Source organism: Coregonus clupeaformis, chromosome 19, assembly GCF_020615455.1.
Source record: "Coregonus clupeaformis isolate EN_2021a chromosome 19, ASM2061545v1, whole genome shotgun sequence".
Taxonomy (NCBI): Eukaryota; Metazoa; Chordata; class Actinopteri; order Salmoniformes; family Salmonidae; genus Coregonus; species Coregonus clupeaformis.
Genome location: NC_059210.1, coordinates 13771319 through 13790203, shown reverse-complemented (window position 1 = coordinate 13790203; position 18885 = coordinate 13771319). Strand labels below are relative to the sequence as shown.

Here is an 18885-nt window from a genome sequence, read left to right as displayed (position 1 = left end):
ATAGATCAGTCCCATGGTGGCAGACACCCAGACCACTGACCCAGCTGTCATAGAGGTGGGCCAGGCCCTTTATACAGCCACCACGGTAAGACCCCTTCTACCTACCAGCACTACCTCCCTCACAGCCAATCAGCACAGTCATATGTCCGTTTCATCTGGCTATAACTGAGCTGAGTTGTCTTCATTAGGCATGAAACAAAATAAAACAGTCCAAAACTGAGTGAAACGGGGGTACAATATGAACTTGTCCAATAAGAAACAGTTTCAATTTTCCCTTGCCAAACATTTTGCTACTGTGTGCCCTAATGAACATGTCCCTGGATTGACCACCAGAGCCTATATACACCAGAGCCTATATATAATGGTGTGCTATCTGAGTTTCACGGGTAGACTTCATGATGGGCAACAGGGCAACAATTCATGTGTAACATGTATAGTCCACCAGGTGGCGATACAGGCCAGTGTTTAATTGTCTCATTGGTGACAACAGCATTATAAAGACCTTCTCTGTGTGTGCTCTCCATTGCAGTGCACCGACCCACAATGCACTCAATGGAGGTCACAATACCAGGGAGGTATTTTACATTGACAAACAGAGCAACACTGTACTGTAAGCAGTTTGGGCTTCTCTGTGGAAGAACAAAGTAATATGTAATTCATTCATGAGGTAATGCACTCGTTCATTCATGAGTTAGTTTATTCATTGATTCATGAGTTCGTTCATGTGTTCGTTCATTCATGTCAGATAGGCCTAAATGGGCACACTGCTGTGGACAGACACAGTTTGACATGGCATTGTTGGTAGCATCCAGCATCTTTGTAGATCATGTAGTACAGTATGTGTGTGTGTTTGAGTATTGAGTTAATGTTATCACAGTACACAATGTGGGAACAACATGCCTGCTGAATATGCAGATCCCATTCATGCATGTAGGCAGCAAAGAGCTTCCTCTCCTCTCCTCTGTACCTCCCCCGTACCTCTCCCGTCTCTGCACTGTGAATAGTGCCTTTGGCTTGTACAGTACTTGTGTCTGGCTGAGTATACTATCCTCCTGTTCCTTTTCTCTCTCCCCCTCTTTCTCTCTGTCTGTCTGTTTCCATTTCCCCCCCTCTTTCTCTCGGTCTGTCTCTCCTCGCCCTCTCTCCCCCCTTCTTGTCTCTGTCTCCCCCCTCTTTCTCTCTGTCTCCCTCCTCTTTCTCTCTGTCTCCTGCCTCTTTCTCTCTGTCTCCCCCCTCTCTCTCTCTCCCCCTCTCTCTCTGTCTCCTGCCTCTTTCTCTCTGTCTCCCCCCTCTTTCTCTCTGTCTCCCCCCTCTCTCTCTCTGTCTCCTGCCTCTCTCTCTCTGTCTCCTGCCTCTTTCTCTCTGTCTCCTGCCTCTTTCTCTCTGTCTCCCTCCTCTTTCTCTCTGTCTCCCGCCTCTTTCTCTCTGTCTCCCGCCTCTTTCTCTCTGTCTCCCGCCTCTTTCTCTCTGTCTCCCCCCTCTTTCTCTCTGTCTCCCCCCTCTTTCTCTCTGTCTCCCCCCTCTTTCTCTCTGTCTCCCCCTCTTTCTCTCTGTCTCCCCCCTCTTTCTCTCTGTCTCCCCCCTCTTTCTCTCTGTCTCCCCCCTCTTTCTCTCTGTCTCCCCCCTCTTTCTCTCTGTCTCCCGCCTCTTTCTCTCTGTCTCCCCCCTCTCTCTCTCTGTCTCCCTCCTCTCTCTCTGTCTCCCCCCTCTCTCTCTCTGTCTCCTGCCTCTTTCTCTCTGTCTCCCGCCTCTTTCTCTCTGTCTCCCCCCTCTTTCTCTCTGTCTCCCCCCTCTTTCTCTCTGTCTCCCCCCTCTTTCTCTCTGTCTCCCCCATCTTTCTCTCTGTCTCCCCCCTCTTTCTCTCTGTCTCCCTCCTCTTTCTCTCTGTCTCCCTCCTCTTTCTCTCTGTCTCCCGCCTCTTTCTCTCTGTCTCCCCCCTCTTTCTCTCTGTCTCCCCCCTCTTTCTCTCTGTCTCCCCCCTCTTTCTCTCTGTCTCCCCCCTCTTTCTCTCTGTCTTCCGCCTCTTTCTCTCTGTCTCAAGCCTCTTTCTCTCTGTCTCCCCCCTCTTTCTCTCTGTCTCCCGCCTCTTTCTCTCTGTCTCCCCCCTCTTTCTCTCTGTCTCCCCCCTCTTTCTCTTTGTCTCCCGCCTCTTTCTCTCTGTCTCCCCCCTCTTTCTCTTTGTCTCCCCCCTCTTTCTCTTTGTCTCTCTCTCTCTCCGTTTCTCTCTCTATGTGAGGTTGTCTTGGCTAGGCTCCCTGTGTGAGTCGCCAGAGCGTGGCTGAGTGGATGCCCGTGCCAGCCAGAGGAGAGAGGGAGAGAGGCATCTCCCAGACTAACATATACACACACACACTCTGTTAGCTAACGGAGGCCTGTACTGAATGAGTTCACCCCCTGGTCCTTCCCTGTCACCTCACATCACCGGGGAGGACTACAAGATAACCTTCCTGCCCTGGATTAGTGTTTCCTAATGGTGCTTCCTAACCAAGCGAAGGGAGGGAGAGTGTGAGGGTGGGAGGGAGAGTGTGGGGGGACAGAATTTTCCCTGGAGGGGGTCTTTTCCCACTGACAGTAATTATTTCAGGGTGATACCCTCTCTGTGTGTGTGTATGCTTTCATATGTTATAGGCTGTTTGTGCGTATGTGTTTGTGTTTTGGAGACTGTGTGTGTGCATACGTAGACTTTTATAAGTGTGTGACTGGGTATAGTATGCCGATGAGGCTACATGCCAATATCATGTATGCTTGCGTTCGTAAATCTATGGGGTAAATTGTGTGACGCACTTTGACATGACTCAATACATGTAGATCCTCACTGCTTTCTACTTACTTACCTGTTCTCTCTTCCCTTTTATGATCTCTCTCTTTCTCTCCTCTCTCTCTCTTTCTCTCTCTTTCATTGTCTCTCTATCATTCTCACTCTCCATTCTCTCTCTCTCTCTTCTCTCCTTTCTCTCTCTCCTTTTTCTCTCTCTCTCCCTCCTTTCTCTCATTCTCTCTCCCTCCTTTCTCTCATTCTCTCTCTCTCTCTCTCTCTTTCTTACGCATTCTCTCTCTCCGTTCTCTCTCTTTTATCTCATTCTCTCTTTCTCTCTTTCTCTCATTCTCTCTCTTTCTCTCATTCTCTTTCTCTCTCATTCTCTCTCCCTCCTCTCTCCTTTCTCTCTCTCTCTCCTTTCTCTCTCATTCTCACGCCTTTCTCTCTCATTATCTCTCTCCGTTCTCTCTCTTTTATCTAATTCCTTCTCTCATTCTCTCTTTCTCTCTCGCTTATTCTCTTTCTCTCTCATTCTCTCTCTCCTCTCTCTTTATTTATCTCATTATCTCTCTCTCTCTCTTTCTCACTCTCACTCCATTCTCTCTCTTTCTCTCATTCTCTCTCTTTCTTTCTCTCATTCTATCTCATTCTCTTTCTTTCTCTCGTTCTCGCTCTCTTTCTCTCTTTCTCTCATTCCCTCTCTCATTCCCTCTCTCATACCCTCTCTCATTCTCTCTCTCATTCTTTTTATTTTTCTGGTTCTTTCTCTCATTATCTCGCTCTCTCCTTTCTCTCTCCTTTCTATTTCTCTCTCCTTTCTTTCTCTCTTTCTCTCATTCTCTCTCTTTCTCTCATTCTCTCTCTCCCTCCTCTCTCTCCCTCCTCTCTCTCCTTTCTCTCATTCTCTCTCCTTTCTCTCTCATTCTCACTCGCCTTTCTCTCTTTCTCTCTCATTCTCTCTCTCCGTTCTCTCTCTTTGATCTAATTCTTTCTCTCATTCTCTCTTTCTCTCTCTCATTCTCTCGCTCATTCTCTTTCTCATTCTCTCGCTTATTCTCTTTCTCTCTCATTCTCGCTCATTCTCTCTCTCTCGCTCTTTCTCACTCCATTCTCTCTCTCTTTTCTCTCATTCTCGCTTTCTCTCATTCTCTTTCGCTCTCTCTTTCTCTCACTCTCACTCCGTTCTCTCTCTTTCTCTCACTCATTCTCTCTCTCCGTTCTCTCTCTCTTTTCTCTCATTCTCGCTTTCTCTCTCTCTTCTCTATCTCTTTCTCTCATTCTCTCTCATTTTCTCTTTCTCTCTCTCTCTATTTCTCTATTTCTATCTCTCTCTTTCTCTCATTCTCACTCTCCTTTCTCTTTCTCTCTCATTTTCTCATTCTCTCTCTTTCTCTCATTCTCTCTCCTTTTCTCTCATTCTCTTTCTCTCTCATTCTCTCGCTCTCTATTTCTATATCTCTCTCTTTCTCTCATTCTCTCTCCTCTCTCTCTCTCCTTCTCTCTCTCCTCTCTGTCTCTCTGTCTGTCTCTCACTCTCTCTTGCCTTATTATCTTTCTCTCGTACTTTCTCTAATTCTCTCTCTCATTCCCTCTCTCATTCTCTCTCAAATTGAAATGGCTTTATTGGCATGGAAAGTGTTACCACATACAGTGCATTCGGAAAGTATTCAGGCCCCTTGACTTTTTCCTCATTTTGTTACGTTACAGCCTTATTCTAAATTGGATTAAATTAAATGTTTTCCTCATCAATCTACACACAATACCCCATAACGACTAAGCGAATACAGGTTTTTAGAAATTTTAGCAAATGTATTAAAAATAAAAACAAATACCTTTATTTACAGAAGTATTCAGACCCTTTGCTATGAGACTCAAATTTGAGCTCAGGTGCATCCTGTTTCCATTGATCATCCTTGAGATGTTTCTACAACTTGATTGGAGTCCAACTGTGGTAAATTCAATTGATTGGACATGATTTGGAAAGGAATACACCTGTCTATATAAGGTCCCACAGTTGACAGTGCATGTCAGAGCAAAAACCAAGCCATGAGGTCGAAGGAATTGTCCGTAGAGCTCAGAGACAGGATTGTGTCGCGGCACAGATCTGGGGAAGGGTTCCTCTGTGGAGATGGTTGTCCTTCTGGAAGGTTCTCCCATCTTTGCAGCACTCCACCAATCAGGCATTTATGGTAGAGTGGCCAGACTGAAGCCACTCTTTAGTAAAAGCCCGCTTGGAGTTTGCCAAAAGGCACCTAAAGGACTCTCGGACCATGAGAATCAAGATTCTCTGGTCTGATGAAACCAAGACTGAACTCTTTGGCCTGAATGTCAAGTCTGGAGGAAACCTGGCACCATCCCTAGGGTGAAGCATGGTGGTGGCAACATCATGCTTTGGGGATGTTTTTCAGCGGCAGGGACTAGTCAGGATTGAGGGAAAGATGAACGGCGCAAAGTACAGAGAGATCCTTGATGAAAATCTTCTCCAGAGCGCTCAGGACCTCAGACTGTGGCGAAGGTTCACCTTCTCACAGGACAATGACCCTAAGCACACAGCCAAGACAACGCAGGGGTGGCTTCAGGACAAGTCTCTGAATGTCCTTGAGTGGCCCAGCCAGAGCCTGGACTTGAACCTGATCGAACATCTCTGGAGAGACCTGAAAATAGCTGTGCAGCAACGCTCCCCATTCAACCTGACAAAGCTTGAGAGGATCTGCAGACAAGAATAGGAGAAACTCCCCAAATACAGGTGTGCCAAGCTTGTAGCGTCATACCCAAAAAGACTTGAGGCTGTAATTACCGCCTAAGGTGCTTCAACAAAGTACTGAGTAAAGGGTCTGAATATTTATGTAAATATAATATTTCAGTTTTCAATACATTTGCAAAAAAATCTAAACCTGTTTTTGCTTTGTCATTATGGAGTATTGCGTGTAGATTGATGAAAAACTATTTAATACATTTTAGAAAACGGCTGTAACGTAACAAAGTGGAAAAAGTAAAGGGATCTGAATACTTTCCGAAGGCACTGTATATTAGAGACTTCCTCCTAACCACCTGGGAGTTAACACTGTTTTTTTTATTTTTTTATTTCACCTTTATTTAACCAGGTAAGCCAGTTGAGAACAAGTTCTCATTTACAACTGCGACCTGGCCAAGATAAAGCAAAGCAGTGCGATAAAAACAACACAGAGTTACATATGGGGTAAAAAACATAAAGTCAAAAATACAACAGACAATATATATACAGTGTGTGCAAATGTAGCAAGTTATGGAGGTAAGGCAATAAATAGGCTATAGTGCAAAATAATTACAATAGTATTAACACTAGAATGCTAGATGTGCTTAAAAGAAATACTCAGTGTATTTTCTTTGTACTTTGATGGCTTCTGCTCTGCCATTATGAGCATGATTCCCATGATTTGTCTCAATGAATGCTCTATCTTTTCAGGTCCTGTAAAGATATTGATAGAATTAACGATCTCTCCTCTGATTAACACAAAGGCCTGCATATCGACAACAACAACGATGTCCTTTTTGCTATTATGTGATGTACTAATTGTGGAGGTGGTGTTCCTGTAACTGAGATATTTACGCAACATTTCCCAACTAGTCAATCGTCTGGCAACAGAGGAGACAAAACGGAAAACGTTCCAAGACACCGTATACATCCCGTAATCCTCTCTTTATCGGCCCTCTCCCTCCCAGCAGCCCTCACTGCAGTCGCTGTGGGAAGGCATCATGTGAGTGGCCAAACATGATCTCACTCGTCAAATATACAGGAGGGGCAAGCCGGATCACTAATTCAGTAGGGTTCTCTGTCTCTCCTCTCCTCCCCTCCCTCACTCAGTCTCTTCCTCTCTTTCATCTCCCTGTTATGCAATGAGCATAAGACTCAGAGGAAGCAGGCAGGCTGTAGCTTGAGGGCTGTGCTGCTGCCTTGGACTACCCAAGGCCGGCCCGCTCATTAGGCAGGATTAGGCGGCCGCCTCTGGCGGCAGATTGACGAGGGCGGCATATTCTGAGCTAAACTGACCAAGACGCACCTCCAACAACAACACACAAAACCTCACACAATTTCTCTCAACCAGAGGCATATGTGCTTTTTAGGTGAGCTTTGATGCCGCCCTATGATAAGCTGTGCCCACTTTATCAAAGGCAGGGATGCAAAATATTTATCTTGTCCATTCCAAGCGCGCCTCTCCAGGGTGCTATTGGAGAGACGCATCGCTGCGGCACTCCACCAACATTTAGTTCAGGCTGGAGATACAATGTAATGAGACAAACTTTTTACATCATGCAGGTTTCTCCGATCAAATAGTCTAACCTAAATGGCACCCAATCAAATAAAAAATGCGCCGACGTGTTAACAAACAACACACCCTACAGATACAAAAGCATGTGGACACCCCTTCAAATTAGTGGATTCAGCAATTTTAGCCACACCCAGTGTATAAAATCGAGCACACAGCCATGCAATATTCATAGACAAACATTGGTAGTAGAATGGCCTTACTGAAGAGCTCAGTGACGTTCAACGTGTCACTGTCATAGGTTGCCACCTTTCGAACAAGTTAGTTTGTCAACTTGGGTAGTCCAAGGCAGCAGCACAGCCCTCAAGCTACAGCCTGCCTGCTTCCTCTGAGTCTTATGCTCATTGCATAACGGGGAGATGAAAGAGAGGAAGAGACTGAGAGAACCCTGCTAGAGCTGCCCCAGTCAACTGTAAGTGCTGTTATTGTGAAGTGGAAACGTCTAGGAGCAACAACGGCTCAGCCGCGAAGTGGTAGGCCACACAAGCTCACAGAATGAGACCGCCGAGTGCTAAAGCGAGTAGCGTGTAAAAATTGTCTGTCCTCGGTTGCAACACTCACTACCGAGTTCCAAACTGCCTCTGGAAGCAACGTCAGCACAATAACTGTTTGTCGGGAGCTTCATGAAATGGGTTTCCATGGCCGAGCGTCAGCTGGAGTGGTGTAAAGCTCGCCGCCATTGGACTCTGGAGCAAAAGAAACGTGTTCTCTGGAGTGATGAATCACGCTTCACCATCTGGCAGTCCAACGGACTAATCTGGGTTTGGCGGATGCCAGGACAACGTTACCTGCCCGAATGCATAGTGCCAACTGTAAAGTTTGGTGGAGGAAGAATAATGGTCTGGGGTTGTTGTTCATGGTACGGGCTAGGCCCCTTAGTTCCAGTGAAGGGAGATCTTAACGCTACAGCATACAATGACATTCTAGACAATTCTGTGATTCCAACTTTGTGGCAACAGTTTGGAGAGGGCCCTTTCCTGTTTCAGCATGACAATGCCCCTGTGCACAAAGTGAGGTCCATACAGAAATGGTTTGTCGAAATCGGTGTGGAAGAACTTGACTGGCCTGCACAGAGCCCTGACCTCCACCCCATCGAACACCTTTGGGATGAATTGGAACGCCGACTGCAAGCCAGGCCTAATTGCCCAACATCAGTGGCCGACCTCACTAATGCTCTTGTGGCTGAATGGAAGCAAGTCCCTGCAGCAATGTTCCAACATCTAGTGGAAAGACTTCCCAGAAGAGTGGAGGCTGTTATAGCAGCAAAGGGGGGACCAACTCCATATCAATGTAGATGATTTTGGAATGAGATGTTCGATGAGCAGGTGTCCACATACTTTTGGTCATGTAGTGTATCCTAAAAACAGGACAGGTCAAAGTAAAATGGACAATATGGAATGGACAATCGGGCTACTCACAACTGCTGTCCAGGAATTTCATCCCGTGTGCTAAATTGTCATGATCAGTGGTTTCAAGTTTGTATCCGTAAATATATTTTGAGCTGATCTGAAAATACTTATTCTGCATTTCCCGCTGTGTAAACACATTGCAAATATGCTTGGGATAACTCCTCCTGATAAAGTTGGGTAGCTGATATTCAGAGCTTAAATTGATTAGTCACAGGAATCAGGACTAATAAAACCAATGCAACGGCCTGTTTTACAAATGGTGGGCCTACCACATGGATGGGCGTTCCTGAGATAAAATGTCAGGCAACACTGTAGGACAGGGATGGGCAAGTCCAGTTCTCTGGGGCCTGATTGGTGTCACACTTTTGCCCCAGCTAACACAGCTGACTCCAATAATCAACTAATCATGATCTTCAGTTTAAAATGCAATTAGTTTAATCAGCTGTGTTGACTAGGGATGGGGAAAAAGTGTGACACCACTCCGGCCCCCAAGGACTGGAATTACCCATTCCTGCTGTAGGCTATAACTCCGTAATCACAGACCGACGCTGATGCCTTTTGGTCCTGTCCGGACCGGCCTTGATTTCTACGTCCACGGACGTTGGTTTTTGGTCCCGTCCGGACCAAATCTGAACCAATCATAGACGTCTATGTTTGGTTCAGATTTTGTCCGGTCTGGACCAGCCTTGATTTGGCCCAAACATAGATGTCTATAAATTTAGATATTTTCAACTTTCATCCAGAACCCAAAATGAACCTGATTTCAAAGACGTCTTTTCAGCTTTCATTCAGAACCTAAATTTAATCTAACTTCAACGTCTGGAAAAATACATATTTTAGACCTCTTTTCAACATCATTTTGCTTACTGGGACAATTATTGTAGGGGCGGCAATTTTTTTGTCTGGCCTAGGGCGGCAGAATGGCCCTGGGACTACCTAACCTTTCTTTGAACAAGGCTTTTCTTCCCCCACCCTAGCCAAGTGCTTATAGCCAAACTTGCTTTTCCTTTAAGGTTAAAGTAAAGCCTAGGATGCTGTGTTCTCTCTCTCCTCTCTTTCTCGTTTGTATGTGTGTACTGGCTTTGGCTATGTCTCGCTAATCTGGATTTGTTTCTCACCTTCCTTTGCCTCATGTCCTCTGATCATTGAAGGGTCTCTACAGATGATGTGCTTCAACTGTACTTATTTTTTATATCTGTCACAGAACTGTCACACTGCTTCAGAGAAATGCTATCAAGTTTGCATAGCATCAGCGCTCACCTCAGCTACACAAGACTCTTTCCGATACGTCCCTCTCTCTGTCTTCCTCCCTCCCTCTCTCTGTCTTCCTCCCTCGCTCTGTCCTCCTCCCTCCCTCTCTCTCAAGGGTACACGCTGTGTCCGGAGGGGCCTATGCTGAAATGCGCTGACAGTAAGTTGACACAGGAGGGCTAAATATAGCCCCACAGGTCTATTAAACGTACTCTGTCGGCCGGGGATACCTCAACGGCCAATGAAGCACTCTTTGTTTTTCCACTCCCTTGCTCTTTCTTGACTGATTTCTATCTCTCGCTACTCGGGTTAGACGATGAGAATAGAACTGGCGTCAGTCATGACAGGAGTTGTAATAATTGTATTTTGATGATGGTACAGATGATATTGATTGTAATGTTTTCCTTATAATGGAATCTGCTGACTGAAGTAGTGGAGCTATTCCTCATGGTTATTGGTTACTCTCTGAAGCAGTGGCTGAAACCTCTCTTCTCCTTTTCATTCCTTTTCCATCTCTTTTTCTAATGATGTGGATAGGAGGATACGAAGGCCAGTGAGACTTTCAAGTCAGCAATATATAGCTAGCAGCAGTAGTAGGTCATGACCTTCTGTGAATAAAGTGTATCGTAAAACATCACTGACACAGTTTGTGTACAGTGTGTGCATCTGTGTATTTCTGACACCTCGTCAGTATTTGTGAATCCTGTTTATGTACAGTAGCTGTGTGAGGGGTGTCATGCATCCAGCCACCTCTTTATAGCTGTGACCCCTCTGTTCAAAACGGAAGCACACGAACACCTCCGGTTAGGTGACCCATTGATTCCCACACTGCATTTCACCAGCGGTGGGGTTTTACATTGCACACTACTTTGTCTTTGCCCTGATACATGGCTGTTGACCCTGAACCAGGTGCCCTGATACATGGCTGTTGACCCTGAACCAGGTGCCCTGATACATGGCTGTTGACCCTGAACCAGTTGCCCTGATACATGGCTGTTGATCCTAAACCAGGTGCCCTGATACATGGCTGTTGACCCTAAACCAGTTGCCCTGATACATGGCTGTTGACCCTGAACCAGTTGCCCTGATACATGGCTGTTGACCCTGAACCAGGTGCCCTGATACATGGCTGTTGACCCTGAACCAGGTGCCCTGATACATGGCTGTTGACCCTGAACCAGTTGCCCTGATACATGGCTGTTGACCCTGAACCAGTTGCCCTGATACATGGCTGTTGACCCTGAACCAGTTGCCCTGATACATGGCTGTTGACCCTGAACCAGTTGCCCTGATACATGGCTGTTGATCCTAAACCAGGTGCCCTGATACATGGCTGTTGACCCTAAACCAGTTGCCCTGATACATGGCTGTTGACCCTAAACCAGTTGCCCTGATACATGGCTGTTGATCCTAAACCAGGTGCCCTGATACATGGCTGTTGACCCTAAACCAGGTGCCCTGATACATGGCTGTTGACCCTGAACCAGGTGCCCTGATACATGGCTGTTGACCCTGAACCAGGTGCCCTGATACATGGCTGTTGACCCTGAACCAGGTGCCCTGATACATGGCTGTTGACCCTGAACCAGTTGCCCTGATACATGGCTGTTGACCCTGAACCAGTTGCCCTGATACATGGCTGTTGACCCTGAACCAGTTGCCCTGATACATGGCTGTTGACCCTGAACCAGTTGCCCTGATACATGGCTGTTGATCCTAAACCAGGTGCCCTGATACATGGCTGTTGACCCTAAACCAGTTGCCCTGATACATGGCTGTTGACCCTAAACCAGTTGCCCTGATACATGGCTGTTGACCTTAAACCAGTTGCCCTGATACATGGCTGTTGACCCTAAACCAGTTGCCCTGATACATGGCTGTTGACCCTAAACCAGTTGCCCTCATACATGGCTGTTGACCTTAAACCAGTTGCCCTGATACATGGCTGTTGACCCTAAACCAGTTGCCCTGATACATGGCTGTTGACCCTAAACCAGTTGGACACCAATCACCAGCTAGGACTGTCAAGATATAATATTATCACAATACTTAGGTGCCGATACGATATATATTGCGATGCTCAAGTTTCTATATGTATTGCAAATGGATACTGTGATTTTATTGCGATTCGAGGTTCCAAACATGTTGCGCACCATATACAGTGGGGAGAACAAGTATTTGATACACTGCCGATTTTGCAGGTTTTCCTACTTACAAAGCATGTAGAGGTCTGTAATTTTTATCATAGGTACACTTCAACTGTGAGAGACGGAATCTAATGGTTTTCTTTGAGACTGTGGTCCCAGCTCTCTTCAGGTCATTGACCAGGTCCTGCCGTGTAGTTCTGGGCTGATCCCTCACCTTCCTCATGATCATTGATGCCCCACGAGGTGAGATCTTGCATGGAGCCCCAGACCGAGGGTGATTGACCGTCATCTTAAATTCTTCAATTTTCTAATAATTGCGCCAACAGTTGTTGCCTTCTCACCAAGCTGCTTGCCTATTGTCCTGTAGCCCATCCCAGCCTTGTGCAGGTCTACAATTGTATCCCTGATGTCCTTACACAGCTCTCTGGTCTTGGCCATTGTGGGGAGGTTGGAGTCTGTTTGATTGAGTGTGTGGACAGGTGTCTTTTATACAGGTAACGAGTTCAAACAGGTGCAGTTAATACAGGTAATGAGTGGAGAACAGGAGGGCTTCTTAAAGAAAAACTAACAGGTCTGTGAGAGACGGAATTCTTACTGGTTGGTAGGTGATCAAATACTTATGTCATGCAATAAAATGCAAATGAATTACTTAAAAATCATACAATGTGATTTTCTGGATTTTAGATTCCGTCTCTCACAGTTGAAGTGTACCTATGATAAAAATTACAGACCTCTACATGCTTTGTAAGTAGGAAAACCTGCAAAATCGGCAGTGTATCAAATACTTGTTCTCCCCACTGTATATATATATATATATATCATCATTATCACCAGCCATGTATCAGTGCAATATGTATCTATTCCATTTCACATCCATTCAGTTCACGTATCTGTGAAAGCCAGCTTGGCTACCTCTGCTGTGCTACTTGTGGCTAGCCAGTGTGGAGGCAGGGAGAGGATGTGGCCTGGTGAACTGCGTGGGTAGAATGTAGCACTCTGCCATCGGCTCAAAGTGGGCTGATTCCTGCGTGGGGGCGGGGGAAACAGACAAATTCATCTGTAGAGAAGTGTTTCTACATGCAGAGTTGAGGCCAAGGTCGATGGGAATTGGGTTGCAGGGGTGGTTTAGGTGCTCTTGGAAATGGGGACATTTTTTGATGCTATTTTGAGTGGGTTTGTGGGTTGAAATTGTGTGCGTGTGTGCGCCTGAGGTGATTATCCAATTTCGAAATCCATTTCATGTATAAACAGGAAGGGAGCGGAATGTCAAATCCTTAAATCTATATCCAAATCTACTTTCCTCAATAGTTTGTGTGTGAGCCTGTGTATAATGTTGACCTATCTGTGTGTGTGTGTGTGTGTTTGAGAGAGGAGAGGATTACTGGGAAAGGGATAGGAAAACAAATCCGCTTTCCTGTGAGGGAAGAGGGCCAGGAGGTCACAAGCTTCGTCCGCTCCATCCGGAGGTATGGCCGACACCCGACACTGACGGGGGTCCCAGGTTAACCCCCATCAGAGGGGCAGCCAACCCATGGTCCACCTGTTAGGAAGTCATTAATCTCTCTGGTCCACATTCACCTACCCACTTACTCAGCCAAGAGCCAGCCACCCTGCCCTCCTCTCCCTGGCCCCCTCAACAGTGTTTGGCGGGTTCATTGTTTGATGTGCTGTCTCCATTTTCTCTTGTTCCTTTTTTGCTTTTCTCAGTCTTATTTGCCTCACTTTCTCTCGCTTCTTTACTCACTGTCTCTTGCCCTTCTCTCCCTGCTTTGTGCTGTGGTGTCCCTGTCTTCCCACTCCCTAAGGTCTGAAAATATCTACTGTTTCTGTGGTGGCTGCTGCCTTGCCTCTCCTCTGTCAGGTTGGTGTATGATGCTCAGACTAGTACCTGTCCAGTCTAAGCAGTGAGTGACAGAGGATCTTCTAAGCCAGTGGTATTAAAAGTCGGGGTCACGACCCCAGGTGGAAGCAAAAATTAAGAGTACAGATTATTTTATGGGACAATAAACAAAAGTTATTAAGAGATTATTAGAAAAATACACTTTTATTGAGTAAATGTAATGAGTTGAATGTTATTTGTTGACGTGAATATATAAATGTACTCATTTTTAAGGTTATGTCATTAGAATTGGGATGGGGTCCCCAGAAATTCTGGTGAACAAAATGGGGTCCATGCTGAAAAAGTTTGAATACCACTGCGCTAAACGTAACTCTATGCCCTATACGGTACTCCCCATTCACTGTCTATATGAACCTGACCTCAAACCCTACAGGCTGAATGGATGCTATTATCACCCTCTTTAGGATATTAACTTTAACCCTAACCCCATTCTGTTGAACTATCACCTCATTCATAGAATACCATTCCTAACCTCACATGCTCAACTTCATCCCATTATTCTTAGGGTATAACCTTTTAATCTCTAACCCCACTGGCTGAACTCTGAATTCTCATAGGATATGACCCCTAACCCCTCAGAATAAACTTGTATTAATTACCTTGTTCCTTTCTGTCCAAAGGCTTTCAACCTCAATGTCTGTCTGATGAAGGTCTGCTTAGACCGAAACGTCAAACTATGTTTTAATACAATAAAATGGAGAGAGCACTTCCCCTTCAAATACATTATAAAATCAAAAATGTTTTTCCAATGGTGTTCTTCTTCCTCTCTGTGACCAGAGTGGTCTGAGGTGAGGTGAGCTCTTGAGACGAGTGGTCTGAGGCTGCATGGGGAAACTACCGGAGAGGAAGCTAGGGGCTAGCCAGTGTATGAGAGTGGAGTGAAAGAGCACTTCACAAGCTCCAAATTCCTCATTCCTCCCAGGCCTCACTTGTTTGATCCTGATCTCCTGGTGGCTAACGCTAACATGCTACCCCCTGTGACGTCCCTCTCAGAGACCCTCCAAACCCCTCACCACTCACAGATACAGGTCAGAATCAGATCATCCATAATCCCACCAGTTCTAGTAAGATAATATGGAGGATTTACGTTTTGGTGTGAAATCCTGAGGAAAAGTGCTTTTGTTGTTGGGTGGTAGTTCTTCAATCTGGACTAATTACCAGTTTCTTTGATCTTTATTTTCAAAAGGGCCATGTTTGAGACTTTTTGGCCAGAAAATGTGATGTTTTTGCCCAAAAGGTTTTTATTTTGCCCAGAGAAGAAAGGTGTTTTTCATACTAATGGAATGCCCTTTTTGTTTTGTGTTTTCATTCGTTCTTTGTTGTTCTACTTAAGTATCAGCATTAAAATTACCCCTGAATTAAAGATGCTTAGGCCCCTAAGGGTTTGTTGTGGAGTGGGGTGGTGAGCCCAGAATGTGTGGGAACCCGGGAAAGGTTAGCTTGCTTGTACTGAAGCATGGTCTGAGAGGATTATTAGCTGGGATAGCCTAGCTTAGCGCTCCCATTGTTTTACATTGGGGCAATTCGCAATTAGCTCTTGGTTTACACAGCGAGTAGTGGGTTCCCACAGGTGCTTTACAGTCCGTTTGGTATTAGCTCAAGTGCTAAAGGGGATTATGAGGCATTTGTAAGGCAGCTTGGCTCAAGTCAAATCCAGCATAGAGAACCTTTGGCAACTTATTGTGTATTGATGCTTTTCCAAGTATTCAGTCAATGTTTTTACCGAAATGTTTATACTCTTTGAATGTGTGAATTGCTTGTTTTCTACTCGTGTACCTGGCAAAGGCACATTGAATGAATGAGGACTAGTCTAGACTTTGACTGAGTGTTTCCTCTGTTTTGTGAAAAAGCTTTCAGCATGGTTCCTCACAGGGTTTGTAATTTAAATCTTTCCAGGAAGTGATATGTTGGGTCACCTTTTGTGCGATCCACCATACCATCTCATATCCATCTCGTTTATAATGTGTGCCTCTCGGTCTTTCACATGTCCAATCAGATACCCTCCCTCAGAAGAACCAAGCTTTGCTTGACACCAAACATTGCTGCATTTTGTTTTGAGATTTACCTACAGTACAGTTAAGAGGCGTCATGCCCATAGGGGGCACAGGGGCACGTGCCCCCTCGGATTTGTCCTGTTTTTTTACTACTAGCCACCTAGCAATTTTATGAATTTGGCTTTAGCTAGCCCAGATAGGTTCCCAATCTTCCAACCTCATAATTAGCTGCCAAGAAGCCATTTCAGGCTATCAACCAAGTTAGAGTAGCTGAAAAAGACTCACATTCCTTTCAATCTTTTACCCAGATTTTAGCAGATTAGGCAGAGAAGCATATTTCGTATCTTAAAAAAAAAAAAAAAAAACACCAGTCAGGAGGATACAGACAGCTCAAGAGGCATGCTTAGATATGCAGAAAAATATACATATTTTTGACCTAGAATTAAGCATAATGATAACGCTCTATATTGCATAGCCCCCTCCGGACCACCCCCCAGCCATCCTCACATACTTTGTGCCCCTTCAGATTTTTGGGGTGCCCCTGACAGTTAATGTTAGGTCACCTAACAGTTAACATTCAAAATATTATTCTTGTTGAAGGCTCCTCACAGCAAGTCCATAGATCCTGAACCACTCTACTTTGACACTCCATTCTTTGCATGCCACCATAGCTGGCCGTAGCTTCACCTACGTGTTGTTGGCTGAGGGTTGTTATCATATAACAAACATTCCTAGTGAGCAAAGCACTAAGCGCTAGCCCTCCCTTTCTCGCTCTCCCTCTCTCCTTGCTCTCGCTCTCCTCTCTCTCTATCCCTCTCTCTGTCTCCACCCATCACTCCCTCTCTAAATCCATCACTCGATTAAGGCTGCCCCCCTCACCTCTCTGATTCAGAGGGGTTGGGTTAAACGCGGAAGACACATTTCAGTAGAATACATTCAGTTGTACAACTGACTAGGAATGCCCCTTTCCTTTCCCTCATCCCTCTCTCTCTTCCTGTCTCTCTCCATCCATCGCTCCCTCTCTTTCTCTCTCTCTGTCTCTCCCCACCCCTCCCTCTTTCCTGTTGTATACTTTAGCATGGTGAACTGTACGTTCTGTGTGATGATGTAAAGCCGCACTTGGCTCGCTGTCCAGATTACCTGGGACGATTAACCTCCCTCTGTCCTCCACACACAGACATTTAAGCCTCCATATGGCCACCTACCTTACTTTCCGTCCCTGTCCTCACTTTTCTTCCCCTTTTCAGCGAACTCTACTCTCTCTCTGCGTTTACCCTCCACTACACCACTGTATCCTAGGTACTGTTACACTACACATTATGGCCATAGAGTTTCTGTGAATTTAACTGAATTTGACCAAAAATGTATAACTTTTGTGACCTGGGCCCCTTGTGACCACCTGGCTATATTTCAACACTAGTCTAATGAAAGGAAGTCACCCATTTAGTTCTGTTTCTACCTCTTTTATATTTAGAAACTTTCCTCCACAATTCACGTCTGTAGTGAATTAGTGGTATACTTCTGAATTGATAGCGTGACCCTTGTCATAGTTCCACACTCTGCGGCCTTTGTGACGCTTTTGCAGTAGTTATTTAGAGAATGGTGCATGTGAGGGAGGTCCAGACAAAGAGACTGATGTGATTGATGTCAATCAGATGAAATCTCCCCAAATCAAATTACTTTCACATAGCTGACTGAGTCATATGGTTTGAATGCTGAATGACATGCGATGGGGTGTTTTTCAGATTTTTCCGACTGCAGCAAAAACAATGGACAGAACAAGATTCCTGACACAGGCCTATATTGTGGAAGACAATCCTACAGGGTTCAATAGGCCCAAACAGGACTTTCTCTGGTGTTGGAAAGAACGCACTTCCTCCCTCTCGCCCCTCACTGTACAATACAATCAGGTGTGTGTGTGTGTTGTTCCACCTGGTTAGGAGTGGAGGTACTGAAGTCGGCTGGAGGTGAGCTCTGTTTCAGGTTGACCCCTGACCTTGTGGAGGTGGCTGATTTGCTGGGTGGACAGGAGTCAGGACACTGAAGGCTGGGTTTGTCCTGTTTTACTAGCCTCTCTTAGGCTTGACTGGTTCTCTCATCCAACTCTCTGGATCATTCCTCTCCCTCTGCCTTTTCACTTCTTTTATTTCCCCCACTCCTTTCGTCTCCTCCTTTCGTCTCCTACCTTTCACCTCCCATTTCTCTTCTCTTTATTGCTCCCAGTCTTCTCTCTCTCCACTGACATTCACCTTTTTAGCTCGCCCTGTCTCCTTGAACATCTCTCTCTCTCTCTCTCTCTCTCTCTCTCTCTCTCTCTCTCTCTCTCTCTCTCTCTCTCTCTCTCTCTCTCTCTCTCTCTCTCTCCTCTCTCTCTCTCTCTCTCTCTCTCTCTCTCTCTCTCTCCCCCCCCCCCTCCTTTTAACCTCCTCTCCTCTCTTCTCCTCGTCCTTGTTGACCTTACTTGTCCCCTATGTGGGTGACTGGGTGCAGGGGCTGCACGTGAGTGCTTGTGCGTCTGTCCCTTCGTGTGTGTGTGTGCATATATATGGAACAGGAGCGTGTAGTGCTCCTGTTACATATATGTGCGTGTGAGTCAGACTTTCCTGCTGAAGTTTTCCCCACATTCCCAGGATGTCTTGCCATTCCAGCGCGGTCCCCTCTCTTCCTGTTTCTTTCCGGCGGGCCACTGACTCTCCCAGTTATTTACGAGGGTCTTGGGAAGACGATCCCACCCTCTAGGAGTAGGGATGCTAAAATTAGGGGGGTCCATACACCCTTTCAAAAAGCAGCCATATTTGATACCTGCCGTTCCGGTGTTGGTGTGGATGGTGGCCTTCATCTTACTTCCTTTCTCACTTGTTGTTTGGCAGAAAGAACCAGGGTTCCAGTACCGACTGGTTCTTCCTTTCACTGTGTGAAAACTTTCCGCTGTGGGGAGTGTTTTGGCACAAAATGGCCGCCGGACTACCTCACCCAGATGGGTGCTACACATTGGAGAGTTCCCACCTTACAAATGTGAAGCACATTGAAAATTTAGCGAAAAGTGTTGTACAAATGCAATCCTTTGCTTCTCCTCCGTAGTTATTGATGCCTCCTCTCCAGAGAGGGGCTCGAGAGAG

The 18885-nt window shown here is 45.8% G+C and overlaps 1 protein-coding gene across 2 annotated transcripts in view; it reads left to right on the top strand.

Annotated features, from left to right (window-relative positions):
• poc1b (POC1 centriolar protein B) overlaps positions 1-18885 on the top strand; it is a 67014-nt gene that overhangs the window by 7915 nt on the left and 40214 nt on the right. For both annotated transcript variants that reach the window (XM_041837038.2, XM_041837037.2), the window contains exon 10: positions 5-85. In XM_041837038.2, coding sequence (XP_041692972.1) covers positions 5-85 — 81 coding nt within the window. The remainder of the gene's footprint in view (positions 1-4; positions 86-18885) is intronic.